General features: G+C 37.4%; 2 protein-coding genes across 9 annotated transcripts; one reads left to right on the forward strand and one right to left on the reverse strand.

Moving 5' to 3' along the window:
- Nucleotides 1-2,036: 2,036 nt before the first annotated feature.
- LOC135468391 (RNA-binding protein 1-like) lies at nt 2,037-11,212 on the reverse strand. 6 transcript variants are annotated; one of them, XR_010444220.1, is made up of 7 exons: nt 11,094-11,212; nt 8,969-9,203; nt 8,296-8,430; nt 7,371-7,819; nt 6,235-6,282; nt 5,938-5,982; nt 2,037-2,831 (listed from the first exon to the last, which is right to left on the reverse strand). XR_010444220.1 is itself a non-coding variant. In XM_064746630.1 (7 exons), exons 2-6 carry the CDS (start codon nt 9,178-9,180, stop codon nt 4,658-4,660), a joined length of 468 nt encoding a protein of 155 aa, XP_064602700.1. In that variant the 5' UTR covers nt 9,181-9,203; nt 11,094-11,212; the 3' UTR covers nt 2,037-2,828; nt 4,649-4,657. The 6 variants fall into 6 exon arrangements, 4 of the variants coding, with proteins under 4 accessions (XP_064602700.1, XP_064602698.1, XP_064602702.1 ...); XM_064746630.1 differs by lacking the exon at nt 7,371-7,819 and adding an exon at nt 4,649-4,685 and having other exon boundaries at nt 2,037-2,828; XM_064746628.1 differs by lacking the exon at nt 7,371-7,819 and adding an exon at nt 4,649-4,685.
- A 247-nt stretch (nt 11,213-11,459) lies between these two features.
- On the forward strand, nt 11,460-17,208 carry LOC135466470 (probable splicing factor, arginine/serine-rich 6). Of its 3 annotated transcripts, none has more exons than XR_010444119.1 (6): nt 11,460-11,568; nt 13,289-13,509; nt 13,739-13,891; nt 14,926-15,382; nt 16,417-16,473; nt 16,733-16,751. XR_010444119.1 is itself a non-coding variant. In XM_064743961.1 (6 exons), the coding sequence occupies exons 2-6, from the start codon at nt 13,295-13,297 to the stop codon at nt 17,022-17,024; spliced, it is 474 nt and encodes a 157-aa protein (XP_064600031.1). In that variant the 5' UTR covers nt 11,460-11,568; nt 13,289-13,294; the 3' UTR covers nt 17,025-17,208. The 3 variants fall into 3 exon arrangements, 2 of the variants coding, with proteins under 2 accessions (XP_064600031.1, XP_064600032.1); XM_064743961.1 differs by lacking the exon at nt 14,926-15,382 and adding an exon at nt 17,021-17,208 and having other exon boundaries at nt 16,733-16,777; XM_064743962.1 differs by lacking the exons at nt 11,460-11,568; nt 14,926-15,382 and adding exons at nt 11,618-11,795; nt 17,021-17,208 and having other exon boundaries at nt 16,733-16,777.
- Nucleotides 17,209-18,189: the final 981 nt, after the last annotated feature.

Raw genomic sequence — 18,189 nt, forward strand, 5'->3', positions numbered from 1 at the left:
TGAAATTTGGACAACTTTCTCAAGTATACCATTTATGGAAAGTTTGGTGGACTTTGTGAGTTTCCACTAGTGGTGAGATTCAATTCCTTGGTCGAGTCACACCTAAGACTTTAAAAGAGGAAGTTGTAACTTCCTCACGTAACATTCAGCATGAAAGGGATAGTGCAACGACTGGTTGACCCGTATCAGTATAATGGCTCGGGCGAGGCGGCTTACTTGCCTCCGGTAAGGCATCTCGGTGAAGCAGCACTAGATGAAAGAGCGGTGGAAATCTGCTACGAGGCACATTACATGCACTCTAAGGATTCCCTTGTCGTCATTTGACTGAAAAATTGTTAACATTACGACATTAAACCCCAAGGACTCACTCACTCACTCAAAAGTAAGTGGTTAAAATTAGATGTCCATGTAGCCCGAAGGCTGAGCTACACTTTCGTGGACAACACTTGTTGTCTGGTGTTCATATCTGAAAGTTGCATGTAGGAAGGTTTGTCAGTAACTTGACCAAGGTCAGTGGCTCACCCCAGGCACCTCATCTTCCTCCTCCAAGACTGGCTGCCATCTTATCAGTGGAAAATGCTCAAGCATGGTTTTATACAATAAACAAATAAATAGAATCTGGTTCTGCTTTGTGATACAGTTTAAATATGGGCTTAGATCGTCAGAGGCCTTGAATGTCCTGACAAAAAATATGTTTGCCAATCCATAAAGAATTCTTTCAAAACCTCTGATCTGGGTACATTGACGACATCTGTTCAATGAGTAAATGGGAACCCTGTGCAGTTGGATGCATTACACAACTGAAAAACTTCAACATCAGTCCTTGATCTAGTTGCAGTTATGATATTCATTCAGTGACAACAGCTGGGCAATCTTGACATCCATCTTGACATTCAATGCTCATCTAGCTGCATTTATGACATCCATTCCTTGGCAAGACCTGGGCAAGCTTAAAGTCCACTTATCTGGTTAAGTCAAGATATTTTTTCAGTGGCGAAACATGAAACAATCTTGTCAATGTCTCATCTTGTTTCACTGATAATTTTAGTTTATTGGAAAGACTCATGGTGTGTTACACCATTACACTGAATAGTTTCACTTTTACGATGACTGGAAGGCCAGAGAGAAAGGAATACTTTCCATGTGTTATTTCAACAGAATTCCACATTAGAGTGCATGACATATTGCTGTGATTTCTTTGATTGATGTTTGAGACCATACTTGAAACTTTTCAGTTATACAGAGGTTGTTCACTTTATGGATGGAAGAAACTTCAGGGCTTGTTTCACTATACCTCACAAACCACCAGCGGGAAACACACAAATTCTGTCCAAGCTCAGGTATAAACTCTCACTTTCTTGTCCTCAGCAGAGATTCACAGGATTCATGAACTTAAATGATACATAAATTGCTTGATTTTTAATTTTTGAATACAGGGAATATGCTGTGGCAAAACATTGAAGAACAAAAAAAAGTTTCTCAGCTTTCTTCTCTGGGCATAAAAATTGTTTTAAACTGCAGTTTTCCAAAGGTTTCAACAGCCAGTCAAGAAATTGCGATGCTATTTACTTGAATGATTATGATGTTTGACATCTTACTCAAGAATATTTCATTTATACAACGGTGGCCAGCATTATGGCAGGAGGAAAGTGCGCAGAGCCTGGGGGAAATCCAAAACCATTCGCAGGTTGCTTCCAGACCTTCCCAAGTAAGGTTGGAGCCGAAGAATCAAGACACTAAGCTAGTCCCGCACTCCCACTGTCTTCAGAAACGTTACTTCCGAAATATAAAATATGCCACGCAAAATATTTATCTCATTTTTTTGTCATCACTTTCTTTAAACCCATATTGTTCACTTTGATTTCATCATGGCTTTAACTTTCATTTTTATGAAGATTATTTCCAGATGGAGAATACACTGATAAAACATTCAGCAAATACTTCATCATAGGCTAGTGAGGCCCAGTCTAATTAGTTATCAATCTACGCAGACAGATTCTTTTCTGGAAAGAAAGACATACAAAAACGAGAAAAAATTAAAAGACACAATTCATATATTTATTTCACATCATGAGCCTTAGTACAACAGACAGAAACTGTACCCCTAAGGATACTTGCGCTCTGTTTATGAATGGAATCCATCTACTGTACAACCAACAAACAGGTAAAAATACATATACAAGTAACAATGTTGTAGGGCACCACATGTGACAGTGTGTTCGGTACATGAAAGAAATAGCAAAAGAAATGAATGAAGCTGATGAACAAGTAGCAGGCTGTCTCAAAAAAAAAAAAATTAAACTTGCAGCCTGATTCTTGTTATTTCAACCTCCAATGACATTTGTAATATATATCAAATTCATGTGTCAGAATTCCACACTTGCTAAAAATGGTTCCAGTTCCCATGCTATTCAAGACTAATATTACCACAGGTAAATAAATCATTTCTTTAGTTAATTGTGTAGCTTCGATAATAATATTCCGGACATGTGTTTATGCACCATATAGATGTAATGCTGCCACAACTGATCACTTTGAAGGCAACTTATACTACAGAAAAGTACACTGATAAATCTAGACAAGTAAAATGAATGTTTACATTTACCTCATAAAATTCTTTACACATCGAAAGAAAAAAAAAATCCTGCATAAAACAAATAAAAGGAATTCACGCATGTGTCTACAAAATTTGCAATAATGGTAAATGAAATGTTGACTGTTTAAAAACATGTCGGTTCCATGCACAATGCTCCCTCCTGCAGGAGCCCAAGGACTGGGCTTTGCACTGTAGTATCTAAACAGATCAGCTTCAACTTCCTCTTCAATATCTTCTAAAACAAACAAAAGAAAATAACAGTTACAGTAGGGTGTATAAATGATCAAACTTGGCCGCAGTAAAATAAAACTCAAAGTATAATTCCCTCCTTAAAACCTTGCCCTTTCATAATAACATGCTATGGGCATTTATGTGTTAGGTACTGGAACTGCTACATTTGAGCAGACTGGTGTTAAAATCAGCAACCATACATTGTTCACATGAGCTCAATTTGGTTTATGTGTGAATAAAACTGGAGTGTCAGGAGTAAACTACTGCCATATACCTGACAAACTTCCCGATCTCACTGGTCAGGGCTGATTGGTTGCAGGAAGAAGGTACTTAATTTAATTCAATATATAAATTGATTTTGCTAAATTGTAACACTCAAGGACAAATGACTCCTCATAAAGCCAAGGAGAAACAAATACACCTTAGCAATCATTTGACATCAGAATACAATGCTGAATCACAAGGAACTGATTGCCTAGTGGTCTGAGGCATGGTCACCAAGGTTTATTCCATTTGAAATAATTTTCAGAAAATTAGGTGGTGTCTGGGATAAATTATCAGTGTATGGATAAATGATGGAATTTTTCCATATTTATATGTACAAGGAAAGTATGGAAAAGGCACCATTTGGAGATGTGTGTCCAGGGCCAAATTGTTCAAATGTGTATTAGCAATTAAACCCAGAATTAACAGTGTCTGAGCTTTAATCTCATTAGTTTTATAACTGGTTAGGCTTGCATTAAGATTTAAGCTGTTCTTCACTTTTAATACACTTCGGAACAACCGGCCTCAGATGAGAATGAAACAAGCAAAAGCAAAGAAAAAGATTCAGATGAATTCAAAGTTATTTGCAGTACAATTATTTCTCCAGACAATTAGTTCACATTTTAGCTTTAGCTTAAAGCTACAGGCAAAGCACAATCTCACTGATTAAGGACTCAACCATCCCCAAAAGCCAGCAGTTAGGAGGAAATGTTAGTAAATACTTGGTCATAATTTTAGATAGGGCGAGAAGTGTTAAGACACGCCAGCCTGAGGCAGTTACAAGCGTTAGCTACACGTAGGTACAAGTTAGTGTTAGATGCAATCCTGAGTTACACACATGCCTGAGTTAAACACAAGCCTGAGTTTGATGCAAAGCTGGGTTACAAACATGCCTGAGTTAGATACAAACCTGAGTTTGTTGCAAGCCTGGGTTATACACATGTCTGAGTTAGACACAAACCTGAGTTATATGCATGACTTGAGTTCCTGTAAATGACCCCTTATTTCATCCATAACTAACTAGCCCACATTTCCGGAGTCCGGAGAGTTCTATTGATTTTAGAAAAGTGTTTTGAGGTTTGCCTGGAACATGGGATGATATTCTACTGGAATTGTAAAGTTTCACAGAACTAGAAATACTATTTTTTGACATTTATTTGCCTCTAAAATGCTTATGCTTAGGTTGGGGTGGCTGTAAAACCATACTGAATCTTATGATAAATATTGTATTTACAAAGCAGTTATTCAAGAAGGTGTAATACACAGGACCATTAAAGATTTTCATTTCTGGTTTTAATCTGCACATGGTCACACAATCTCTTAAACTACTACATTTTGATGCTAGTGAGATATTTCAGAGTTCCACCAATGAATCCTTAGTACTGGTATTATAAGAATGCTATAGCCTCCAATAAATCTTCAGTAAAATAAGAATGCTACAATCTCCAAACACATCATAACCCTAACTGCCATGATTTTTACATGTAGCCGCACCAAGGTTATACCCACCACCAGAGGGTCCTTTTAGAGATAATGTATGCACGGTAACCTACATACCTGTCTTGTCTACTCTCTATCTGAGCTGTCACGTCGTCTACAACAATATGTATAACAGCGGGTTCTTTTCACAGCACATTTTATACAGCACCATCATTATGGCAATACATGTGTTACAGCAGGTGTTTGTTCTCTCATAATTAATACCTGATTTCAAAGACAATCAGAGCAGCCTGAGCAGCTATTAACTCTGGAAGATGGGTCCTCAACGTTTGAAGCACTTGCTCATACTGCTACAGAGAACTTCCAATTGCAAGGAATATGTACAAATTTTAAATCATGTAAATCACATTCTAAATGCACGAATTAAAAGCAAATATATTATAAAATTGTCACATTTCTTAATGTTTCCTACACGTGAACTTAGAAAATTAAACTGTTTTGTTTCAAAAGCAAACCATTAATTTCTATACTTAATCTTCACACTCAATACATTTATGATATTATTTTGTTAAAAGTTATGGGAATTTTATGATGGTGTCTTGGTACATGTGCACAGAGACTTATCAGAAAATTATTGCAGCACAGTGTTTCCTGGCCATAATACACTGATTCTCAAGCGCTTGTAACATCATGGATGTTAACCACACGTAAGCATTTTCCCCGGTATGTCTCCTGAGAAATGGCTTAAACAGCAATACATCATTTCCTGGAGAATTTTGAGAAATTTTTTTTTTTTTTTTGGCTTTGGTTGATTTTCTACTAATGAACTAGACAGCATAGCTCTGTCAGCTGGCAAAGGTCGGGCATGTATAACGTATTTTCATAAAGATTATGGAGTGTTGGCTCAAAATATCATTATGAATAAAACTAACCTAATTAACTGATGATACGGAGTAAAATATTTTTTGGATATATTGTTAATTTCAGACTTTAATACAAATTTATTATCTCAATGTGACAATACAGAGTTAGTGACTATGAATAAGTAATAAATCTGGACATTAATCCTTTAATGTAGCTATTGGGTGCTTTTTGCGCCAATTTTCTTTTCTAAAACTTTGAGAGAAAAAATTGTGGTCCACAAAACTTGTTTTGAAATAAATTTTACTTAGTGAAGTGTAGGTCTTAAACTGTTTACTGGTGAATAAAACAAAGAGCATTTTTTTCAAAAACAATCTCCATCACAAGGCTTTTTAAAGCAAGGCCACACTGTACCTATATATGTATCAAAAGATGCTTTTGATCAATATTTTCTCAACTTTTCAACAGCAAGCTCTGAATGGGTTGCTTTCAAGTAAATGGAAACTGACCACAATGAAAAGAATGAATCACCATGCAATACCTACCTCTTATCTCCAGACCAGCCGCCGTATTTTCCAGGAGAATTGGATCTATAAGACAAAATAACTTGCAAGAAGTGTGAACATGACACCAAGGGCTGTAATTTCAGATATTCTGTTACACTAAGTATTTTTATGGAGACTGATACTAAGAATTATGATGATGGGACCACAACCATAACTACCAAGAGGAAATCATGTCCATACTTACGCACATGAGAACAATGATATGCATTTCTAGTGTGATGCTTTAGAATTCAGATTCACGTCAAATGTCAGGAAATAAAAATGTAAATTTCTCACCTGCTTCTACTACGACTTCGGGGACGCCTCACTGGGGGTGACCTGGACCTGTTGATCAAACAAATCACTAAACTGCTAGTTTCACCAGAAAATAAATACGTCTGATATAAAGCACGGCTATATGTTTTTACATACTGGAGAGTACATATCAAGTGCTGTATGAAAGCTCAGCATGTGACTGCTCACATTATATGTAGCATACCACTTGTATACCGTATCCAGACTCTCGTGAACAGACTTTCCTTCCAAAGGCCTTGAAATTTGAGAAGAATGATCTACGTTATTCACTGATGACAGCACCTCTTAAATTTGATAAAAGATATGTCCACCAGACATTCTCCAGCAAATATGGGTAGTAAATTAGATTTGCTCGAGCTTTTCCTCCATAGATATCATCTGATATAATAAGTGCGATGATTCAGAAAGTATTGTGAAAGAAACACATACGATATTCCTTAACATCTGAGCCATCAAAATAATAGCCACGTCCAAGTACAAAACAGAACACAAGTGACCATAATTTTGTCAGAAATGGAGAATTTTTGAAAAAAGCTGCCCAAAGCTGTTCAAGTCCATAACAGCCTTAATTTTGTCTGAATTCTATGTATGGGTCCAACACTCAAACCTAATCTGTAACTGGTTATGATGAAGGGAAATATCAAGCTTTAATTCAACACTATTAACCATTTTGTAAAAAAAAAAAGTCTAGAAAACCAATAAAGTTGAAATTTAGATAATAATGGCCATAATTTTATAAAAATTAGGTGTAGACGTTCAAAACTAACCCAACCCAAAACCTGTCCAAAATAGCAATAATTTTGTTTTATCTGGACGTAGGAGATGCAAAACTCCAAACTGATCTGTAACTTGTTATGGTGAAGCCATGTGCTAATTTTCAATTCAATTCAATGAATAATTTTGAAAAATTATGGTATGGAAAACAAGTGTGACGGGCAGTCAGACAGGATACAAAACTATAGTCCCAAACAGGTACCCGCTGGGGACTATTAAATAAAGACGTTCCTTTCCACAATCTCAACCATCCTCATTTCATAGGGCCACAGATTACATGTTAAGCACAAACTTATCCCAAATTAAATGCCTACTGAATTTCTGCCAAGGTTAAACCAGATTACCTGTCCCGCCAAGCTGTTAAACTATTGGACAGTAAGTGTTCTATTGGGAGATTTTGTCAGGTGTGTTTAGACTGGACTTTAAGTCTGGGTCAGCGTGTTGTGTTGGTGACTGTGAGCGACCTGAAGAGGAGGGAAGGGCTGTCACTTGGAGCGGAGGCTAGGCTGACTGAGAGAAGGTGATGGGGGTTGAGCTGAAGTTGTCAGAGCAGCTCTCTACATGGGTCACCGCTGATATATCAGGCTATCAGGCTGGAGCTGTGAGCCAGTTGAGTATTGGCGCTGGGAGCGTAGAAAGACCGACTGCTAACTGACCAGCACCAGGTCAACAGGTGGCTGGGCCGATGGGGCTAAGATGAGGTCAAACAAGGTGGCCAATTAATTGTAAGTTGAACAGTGTTGATAATGATGACTCAGTTGGTCTGATGACAGTGTTGAGGTGAGGCAGACACCTGTAATTAAGCGGGGCAGTGAAGCAACGTTAACGATGAATCTTATCAAAGAAATACAGGAAGATAACAAAGTGATCATGCAACCAAACCCCACTTCCTTTCACCTCTGGCAACAATACAATAAGTAAATGTGGCTGATAGTCCCCTGAAATTTATAGCTTGTAATGATGTCTGGCCACTGAACAGTATATCTGACAAACATGCAACAACAAATCAACAAGATGTAGGATACATATTTTTCCAATATGTAAATTTTTCTTATACTTCGAACAAATATAACGATGATCCAGATTACACTCAAAAAAAAATCTCTTCCTACTTTTATCACACTGTCTTTACAAATAACAGAAGTTAGCACAAGCATTTACAGTTAAGTCATAATGAGAAGGCATTCATCAACTGTGAAGGATGGGGAAAGCATTCCAAGAATCTGATCATCCGATTGACAGGACAGTAAGAAATGATGGGTGTGGTACCTAGAGCGTCTCCTGCTGCCTCCATATCCTCCACCGCTGTAACCCCCATACCCTCGCCGCACAGGAGGACCTCGACTGCCCCAGCGGGATTTTCCACTTGACATCTCCACTTTAACTCGCCGTCCATTTATTCGCCTGTGGCAAAATGGTAATTATTAATAGTTACCCAGAACACAGAAAATTAAAACACATCTATGTAGTTGTACTGGACATTAAAACTGTCAAACCAGTCCCATCACATACAGCTTAGACTTTAAAGTTTCTACTCACATCCTATCCAGTTCAGGCTCTGCACTCTATCAAGAGCTTGCCATTAAAATGTACTCCATCGTACCCATACTTCCAACACTGGAAGACATTCTTGGGACGTTAATTAATGTTCTCTCTACTGTAAAAGCACATCAACAGTTAATGCCAAAATAAAATACTGTGTTTGGGTGGAAATGAAATATTGTGTTGGGGTGAACAAAATTTGGAGCTATCACAGACATAAAAATATGCATCATAAATCTTGACTTAAGAATACAAACATATAGCTGCATTTATTAAGTTGAAGAAAATAAGTCCAGTTAATTTAGACACACACATACATGTAGTTTTTAACAGTTTGTCCAAAGATGCTTATCCGATGTTTTTTCAAAACAACTGGAAAGAGGTAAATGTAGATACGTACGTCCCGTCTAAAGCTTTACAAGCATCTTCAGCATCTCTATGATCTTCAAACTCCACAAAAGCAAATCCAGGGGGGTTTCTTGCAACCCACACATTTTTCAAACGTCCATAACGACTAAAGACATCTTCTAATTCTTGTTTTGCTGCACCATAACCAAGTTCTCCAACATATACTTTACAATCTAGCTTCCAATCCTTTGGACGGTCAGACATATTTATCTTACGGCTCCTTTAACCTGCAAAGGAAACATATGAAACATTAGAAATGTATACAGGGTCCTGCCAGACATGTCTGTCAGACAAACTTTTCTAAAACATCAAATGGGCAAATGTTTTTTCATAAGAAAATGAAATATTTGCATTATAATATGCACAGCAATAGCTTAAAATGGCTGAGAATGCATTTTCATGCATAAACAAAATCTGTGGCCTTAAGACCACCAGGAATTGGTCCGTTCTACCTCACTTGATTCAATGAAAATTTTTTTCAAAAATTCAAGTAAGGGCTCTACAAAAATTCCTGGATCCAACACTGAATATATTAAGGCTTTCAACCCATTTGTAGAGATTTATGCAATATCTACGTCAGCTTTATTTTATGCACATATCTGCTCCACAAATTTACACTAAAGCCTATTTTCCAATCATCTTCATTGTTATGCCTAGATTTTGTCAAAGAGGATTTACTTTTACATTAGTTATGTTTACATACATCTTGAACTACCAATTATGATTTTACACTATTTATAACCTTTCAACATGTCTTTTGGTTTGGAGAACCATCGCAACCAAACAAACATATAAGAAGTGTAAAATATCTCCAAATATCAGACCAGAGTGTATTTATTATAAAAAAGAAAGAAAAAAAAATTAAGAAAGAATTTATCGTAATATTATTTCTGTTCTAGGCATAGTCCTGGAACTCCACAAACTATTCTAACATACGGCCTTTTGGTCGACATCATAATAAAAAAAAGAGTTCCAAGATAATGTGAGTATGGAACATACAGCCTTCCAACACTGTTCCAAAAAAAAAATCTAAAAAATTAAATGAAAGGATTTTTATGCATAGTTTTCAGTTTTCTGATGGACCTTACTTCATATTTTAGCATTTTATGGACTTTAAGCATCGTTTTCATATTGAAGAATCTCAGAATATCAAACAAGCAGGTAGATTGTAACTTGCTGAATTACACTAACCTTAGCTAGTGTAAATTTTATCAGAGTAGACTGTAGTTCAGGTAAATATAAAGTTGAGGCCGATATTCAACCATTTCTTATATTCGCCTGCCTCAGCATTCAAATACTGAATCAAAAAATGCTTTACAGAACAAAGTGGCCCTTAAAAAACACTCTAAGGCAGCAGCCCATACAAATTTCTGGTGTGAACTGAAGGGAATAGCACCTATATGTCCAGTCAGTGGAGCAAGGAAAGTCAACTCAAAAGATTTCACTTCAGACTTGCGACTATCCTCTGCGCACCTGTTTCGCTATTGATGTTTTCTGCCTATGGCATTACACACAATCTTGATTTTGGATGAAGCCAGTGTGTTGGGACTGCACAATGCGACTTAGAACAGAGAAAGTCAACGCATGTTTAGATTTTCTACACATACATGTGACTAGTCTGGGTGTATTTAAGTGTGTACGAGTACTTAAAAAAGGTCTTTTTCTCCTCATTCCACAAGAAATCGCCACGTGCAGCCATTCTAGAGTGCTTTGAGGAATGGACCAACAGTTCAAAGATTAATCGCCGAGGCCGGTAAGTAGGCCTATCAGAAACTGTTGAAAATACACCTTAAAGTTTCATTTAATTTAAAGTCGACTGATCACCCATGACCAGCTAACATCGTGGTTTGTTTTAGTTTATGATACTGACACACACTACATGTCTACAAATGCTAAAACGTCAGTCTTTATGGAGAATAATGATCATCGGCGCTTAGTAAGATTAGAACAGTAAGACTGCCTGTCCACTTTACATGTACACAGCAGCCTACTTGTTCAAATGCCCGGATGTTCCTGCAAATGATTTTATGCTCAGAATTTTAGACCTTCTAAATGCACACAGCTTAAGTATTCAAAAATGAAAACTAAACCAACCATACACAAATAAGAAATATTACCAAGTAGTAATGTCAGTGGCCAATTAGTCTGAAAAATAAGGCAATGGTGGTCGTAAAATGAGAGTCGTAGCTTTGCACCCTCTCACACTCGCTACACAATGTGTCGGCCACTACCCACAATGCAACAGCTGTCGGCGGAATGCGCCGACAATTTCTTGAATATTTGTCAAATTAATAAACAGCGCAAGTCCGGCTGTAATGATTTAAGACGCTTCCATATATATTGTGCAGCAGGGAATCATTTTGTTTATATAAGTTGGAATAACACACGGTATTCGTCAAAGAACAACACAAGTAAACATTACGGCTTTCAAGACGTATGATGATCTCTTTTCTTCGGCTCTGAAAACACGATCCTTATTTTCACACATCTACCGGAATCGCACGAACGTTCACGGGCTTTTGCGATTGAATGAATCTGTGATTTGTAGAAGAAAGAAGGTTCCTGGCGAAGTAGGCGTGGATTTTATATCTGGTAGGTGTTCCAGTCACTAGAGTCATTTGGTGAAAAGGAGGAGTGTATATTTGTGGAGAACGTCTAGTTAGAAATTCTAAAAGGCATTTAAACGAAGTGGAGGCTAGCGACTCTCAACTCATCATCTTGAGATAGGCTTCATTCTTCAGGTTTTGTCATCCAGCTCAACTAAAGATTTTGATCTCCCTGCGGTTGAAATGAAATAACAATTTATTTGAAATGAAATAGTAAGTTATTGTTTCTTACAGTTTAATCAGATGGAATGTTCTTCATGAAGAAATTTTTGGAAGTTGCATAGATGCATTTATAATTGATCGTTTGGAACGCTGAGCAATGCATTCGTTCAGAATAGTTGTCAACAGTTCGCCAATATCACGTGCGAAAAGACTGGCCATCTTCATATTTTGTTCAGACCTAACACAAAATATCATTAATGGATGAATGTAATATTCATGTGTGCTATCTGAAGTCATTGTGAGGAAATATTGGTGAAAGATGGCATCAAGCAGAATGTAGCATCCTGTATGAATAAGCCGAATCAGCATTTCAAGGGCTCGTTCTGCAAAGCTGTTGCCACGCTGCTTAAAGGGCATTTGCAGACAGATATCAACAAGACAGGTGGGGGCTCTTGTTAACTACCACAGCTAGAGAATGTGATTTTACGTTTGGTGTCAACTGTGCCATCATGTCAACAGATAGATGTGTATTCAGGTTAGCAGCTAAAGTAAAGTGACATCTTTTATCTATGTTAGTTTGCAAGAGCCCTCACCTGTCTCAGCAATATCTGTGTGCACTTGTGCGACCCCAGAAACACCGATTGGGCTCATTTTGGGGCTGGTCTTCAAACCTGAATGATAGATCGAATAGGTTTAAAGACAGAATTTGAGAGGGGTGGATTAAAAAGAGTGAAAAATAACACATTTCAAGATATCCAAAGATCAGTCATTTGTCCACCCTCGTATAGTCAAAAAGTCTTGAATGTGTTAAACAACAATTAGATAAATGAATAGATTTAAGTAAGAATTTTAAACAATTTTCAGCTACAGGTAACATTAACGTCGTAACATTACATAGGTTGCAAATACCAAGGCGACGTATGTCATCAACATTTTACCTCATGGTTATTAGGCCAGGGTAACATTACAGCCTTTTAGAGAAACCAGACCCAGGAGTTTTCTCAGGGTTGGTGACAACCAAAGGTTTCACATGGATCCTTCCTGATTCCCTCCAGAAAGTAAATGTGACATTTGTTATACAGGGTGTCCCAGAAGTCTCGCATCATCCAGGTTGAGGTTGAATGCTTCAGCTGCAGAGCGGTGTGTTGCCCCATCTCTTCCAAACATAAAAACCAATTCAACTCTTTCTTGTACTGTTAGTTTATTAGCCATTAGTAACTCTGAAAGAGAGAAAAAAATTTAAAATCAGTATTAAATCAGAAACACAGAAAAAAAAAATGAAAATCAGGATGGGGCACGACTTCTGGGACACCCTGCACAGGTGAAACATTCTTTAGTATTGTGTTAAACACCAATCAGTACCTAATGTCAACCACAGATGTTTTAGAAAGAAAACCGGTTTGAGTCACTTCTGATGTATGATCGAATCTAGGAAAAGGTGGTGAGGTGAACTTACATACATGTATGAATTGATAGTTGGTGTTAACTTATTGGTTAATGTGCCCATTCTAGATAACCAGATTATTGTTGTTATTATTACACAGGTAACTATGTCCAGTCGTGATGGATCCGAGCGTAAATTGGATTGTAAGGTATATGTAGGCGATCTTGGGTACGGGGCAGCCAAACAAGAGTTGGAGGACATCTTTGTACGCTATGGTGCTTTAAAGAATGTTTGGGTTGCACGCAACCCACCTGGTTTTGCTTTTGTTGAGTATGAAGATCCCAGGGATGCGGAAGATGCTTGCAAAGCTCTAGATGGGTCGTAAGTACCAGAATTGTTTTCTTACATTGTTCTCGGATATAGAAAGTAAATGTAAATGAGTAATTTGAGCCCAGTGTTGTATTTTTGGATATTTTTATGATCTGTTTTAGGAAAACTTTACTTAGTGACTTAGTGAACAGTACAATATGGGAGTCAGAATTTTTCTTCAGCCTTTTCATTTCTGTTTTTAATGCTTACTGGCTGTATCGCTTTGTTTAACTCTTATCAGGAAAATGAACGGGAGACGTGTTAGAGTAGAGCTGTCAACTGGAAAGTCTCGCTGGGGTAGTAGAGGCCCTCCTGTACGCAGAAATCGTGGGGGTGGATATGGTGGGGGTAGCAGCTATGGTGGCTATGGAGGCAGTCGGCGAGGTAGATCCAGGTAAGGCTATTAATTGAACGTGTAATTAAGAGTTCATTGCTTGTTTCACTTGCTGAATTTCTCATATTGTGACCTGATATCCAAAAGTTTACCATCTAAATAATTCTTTTGTTGATGATGTTTAAGAGTGGCCGGTATAAAATGTATTGCAGTTGAAAGACAGTTTTGTATTTTTTTTTTTTTTTTTTTTTTTTTTTAATATCTAAAGGCATAGAAATGAATTTTCGGTAATGCTATAACTGGTTTGTTATTTTTACATAAATTACGAAATAGCTATTTAGAGTTTTCATGTCAAACAACTGGTAGTCTTTTTTTCTTATTCAGAGTACATCTTGACATGTGATTAGCTTAACTCAGTTATTAGTTAGACTTCAAGATTGTTGCATTTCTTTCTCTCTCAATTTTTCAAATGAGTGCAGAGTTTGAATTTTATATAAATAGCTCATGAGGAAATATTGAGATTATATAGGTTATTTTCCAACATTACATATATTTTCTCCATATTGGATGGATCCTATGGGATAATTATTTATTTATGGCTTGAACTCTGAAAAAAAAAATTGTGTGTGTGCATGATGCACATTTGTTAAGACTGTCACGCTGTGATTTTGGCATTTCTTTGATCTCAAATATGCAATTGCAAGTTTTAGGCTAAAGATATCATGTGGTTGATATATCTTATAACAGTTCATGACAGTATGTGTGTTCCCTTGTCCGACAGGTTGACATCTATTCCTCTTAGGAACTTGATAAAAGTAACCTGTGGTCTATAAATCAATTTAAAAAGCGTTCAGGGGATTTCAGTTTCATGTTTCTTATAAACATTAAAAATTGTGTTATGAATATTTGTAAGCATTGCCAACATAATTTATTTTTTGTTCTATCTGTGCTCTCCTGGTTTTAGTGGACCCTGCATGTGTTTGTCTTAGTGGGTACAGACAGGTATTATTTGTAACACTAAGGTGTTGTTGACTATTCTAGAAAGGGAATCCTGTATTGTTCTTAACATTGCCTCACTGCCCCACTTGTTACAGGGTCTCACTCAACTCTGTCATCTGACAGACAGCGCCATCTGCCAACAACACTTAAATACCTTCGCCAACTTGGCCCCAACATCATCTAAACCTACATCCAACTGCCAGCTGGCTGGCATCGTCACTGGCTCGCATCACCATGCCCACGACCTTTGACACTGCGATCCGCCCTGCACGGCTCATAAGCCCCTCGCGAGGCGGTTCACCTCTGACCCCATCTCCTCAGCTTTTGCTGGAGTCGCCATTCCCCCGACTGACATCCGTTTATTACCACCTTCAATATCACCAACTGGAAATACATCCGAGTTGTGGACTATACACATGTATAGTCCCTTCTCCGACAAAACATCTCAGCCCTTCGTAATCCCCAATTATTCTACTCTCTTCGGGTAACTGGCATCAGTTTAATCTTGCATAACCGGTCTGTAGTTGCAGCGTTTCACATTGTTTATGGCAGGTGAGTTTTTAAGAGTCAAAAGGCATTTGGTTCTTTCAGCTGTTAATTATGACCCTTGTACATTTCCTCAATTTCCAGACCCAGGTGTTGGGCATATGGAGAAGCCCACCTCAAACAGCATAAACTTGTCCTTCACGGTAGCTCAGCCAGCTCCTTGTAGGACTGATTCTGTATTCGACCTAAAATTTTGACCAATACTGAATTGCTCTTTTGCTGGATTTTGAGAGTTCTTCTCATCTGTGAAAGATGTTTTAAGGTTTGTTTGGAAGGTATAGGCAAGATGATATTCAACTGGAAAGAAAGGATTTTCTGACTTTCAGCACCAAAATTAATATTTTATGACCATTATTTACCACAGGTAAGGCACTTTTGGAGAGTTTTTAGGTCAAATGCAGTGTATGAAGTTGATGTTCTGAAATGCCAGATTTACCTGTAATCATACATGTACTTGCAAGTGATGGGAAATTGCTTGCAATTTTGAAAGGTTTACCACAAAAGCTTCTCCATTGCTAATTTTTAAACTTCGATTTGTCCTGTAAGATGAAGTATTGCACATGATTCAAGTATATATGCTGGTATGGTCATCAAAAATGGCCATGATTGTTACAAAGTTCAGAATCGTCGTCTATGAAACAAAAACATCAAACAACCGTTGGAAAGACTTAAATTTACCATAGTGTTTACCTTTGGAAGGCTGACATGCATGTCTTTGTGCCAGCTAGTACAAATTTGTGACTGTTACATTTAATGTTATTCTGTGATTCCCATCATCCAAGGTTAAAGCATGTAAGTCCAGGATGTCTCTACTGTGCAGCCTATGCTTGTAAGTCATACGCATACTTCATGTTTCCACTCATTTTATGAGTGATCCAAATGTAGTCAGGCTTACATATTACCTGAATACATTGCTTGTGCAATTGGCTGTTATACATGTAACTGAGGTTTGAGGATGGCTTCCTTTTTGTATTTTTTTTTTAACTTCATAATAATACCCAATTTCCATGTAATGCCAAACTGTGTTGCCTTGGTTACAGGTCAAGGTCACCCCCTCCACGACGACGACCCCGAAGTTCCAGTGCCAGCAGAAGCAGGTGAATATTAGATGATTAAATTCTGTGTAAATGTTCCACTTGGTTTAATTGTTCCACAACTTAGTGTATGTAGTGCTCATTTTTACTGAGTACGGATACTCATTCTGCTAGCTTTATCATTCTGTTAAACGTCATTGCAGATCTGGTTCGCGTTCCACTTGGTTTAATTGTTCCACAACTTAGTGTATGTAGTGCTCATTTTTACTGAGTACGGATACTCATTCTGCTAGTTGTATCATTCTGTTAAACGTCATTGCAGATCGGGTTCGCGTGACAGATCCAATAATTGGAGCCAGAAAGACAGGTAAGTGATCAGCCAATCCTACAGGTACCACATCTCTACACATATTCTACTGTCCATGTTGTGAAACAGTAGGAATGGTAAGAATTTTTTGTGCTAAGCTTGTGTAGCCATTATAAACCTCTCAGTGTTTATTTTAAAAAAAATACAAGACGGGTACATTCTGACTTTATGATATGTTGTTTTATCTCACAGATGGTAACCCAGTAGATTGTGTCTTCATGTGCATATCTGTTCACATTGTAGATGATTGGGGAAATGACACGAGCAGACAACTCCGTTCTCCTTGTTGACCAGAAGAGTTCTCCCCCTTGGCAATTATTTGGCGTCATCTTGTCGGCTCAACATCATTTTTATTCACTGCATTTTAAATTACATGTCTTTTTTTTTTTTAATTTTAAATATGGATTACACTAAGATTTTTACTTTATACCAATAGCATAATGACATCATTTGCCAGTGCACACAGTGTATTATTGGAGTTGAAGTGGGGTAACAGCTGATGTGAATTGAAGTGGGGTAACAGTTGATGTAAATTGACAGTTTGATGTTGGGAAGATATCGTGCTATTGATGTCCACCAAAACCCCCTTTCAGCTTGTAAAACCCCTCAATTTTCAGGGCAACATATATGAATGGGAAGATCATGAAGTTAAGTTCTGTGTTACTGTAAAGTACTTATTATCAGCTGGAATTTATTTTTGTGGATTTACTGGAAAAATATGTTCGTGGGAATTAATGTTGGCATATTCAATCAAGGAAATACTGAAACAATCTGAAAAGTGTTTAATTTTCCTTGTTATATTATGGCCAAAATTACTCAAGCACATCAAACAGGGAATAAGAAGAGTGGCTTTAATCTTCCTTTGTTCCCTGCGTTGTTGTTACTCCTTGTAATCTAGATAAGAGATTAAGACAGTGAGGGATGGATTATCACTATGTAAGAAGATTGCTTTTGCACCTACCGCGAGCAGTATTCAAATAGGTGTCACTTGTTTTCGCACCTTTGATGAGTACTTTTAAAAAAACTGGCAAAGTGATCTGTCATTCTTTATCAAGCAACATAATTAGTTCTGGATTGTTTCGTTTTTAATCATCTTCTGTATCTGATAAAAAACCACTAACATTGACACAGCTGTCATCAAACTGTCGTTGCATTGTTCTACACAGATAACAATTTGTTAGAAGCTCACTCATAGGTCCACAGGAGAGAAACAACCAATGGGATAACATGTATCAAAGTGACATTCGTTGAAAGCCAGCACTTGTTGGTGTCTACTTTTCATTCACTTTTACCGGTATACCGAAGATTGAATGAACTCCCACTTTGTTTTATACCCACCAAGCCCTATCACCAGAGTTTGTATATATTTAAAGCCTAATTTTCCCCCCTTGCTGTTAAAGTTTAGTTGTCCT

Source organism: Liolophura sinensis, chromosome 6 (assembly GCF_032854445.1).
Source record: "Liolophura sinensis isolate JHLJ2023 chromosome 6, CUHK_Ljap_v2, whole genome shotgun sequence".
NCBI classification, from domain to species: domain Eukaryota; kingdom Metazoa; phylum Mollusca; class Polyplacophora; order Chitonida; family Chitonidae; genus Liolophura; species Liolophura sinensis.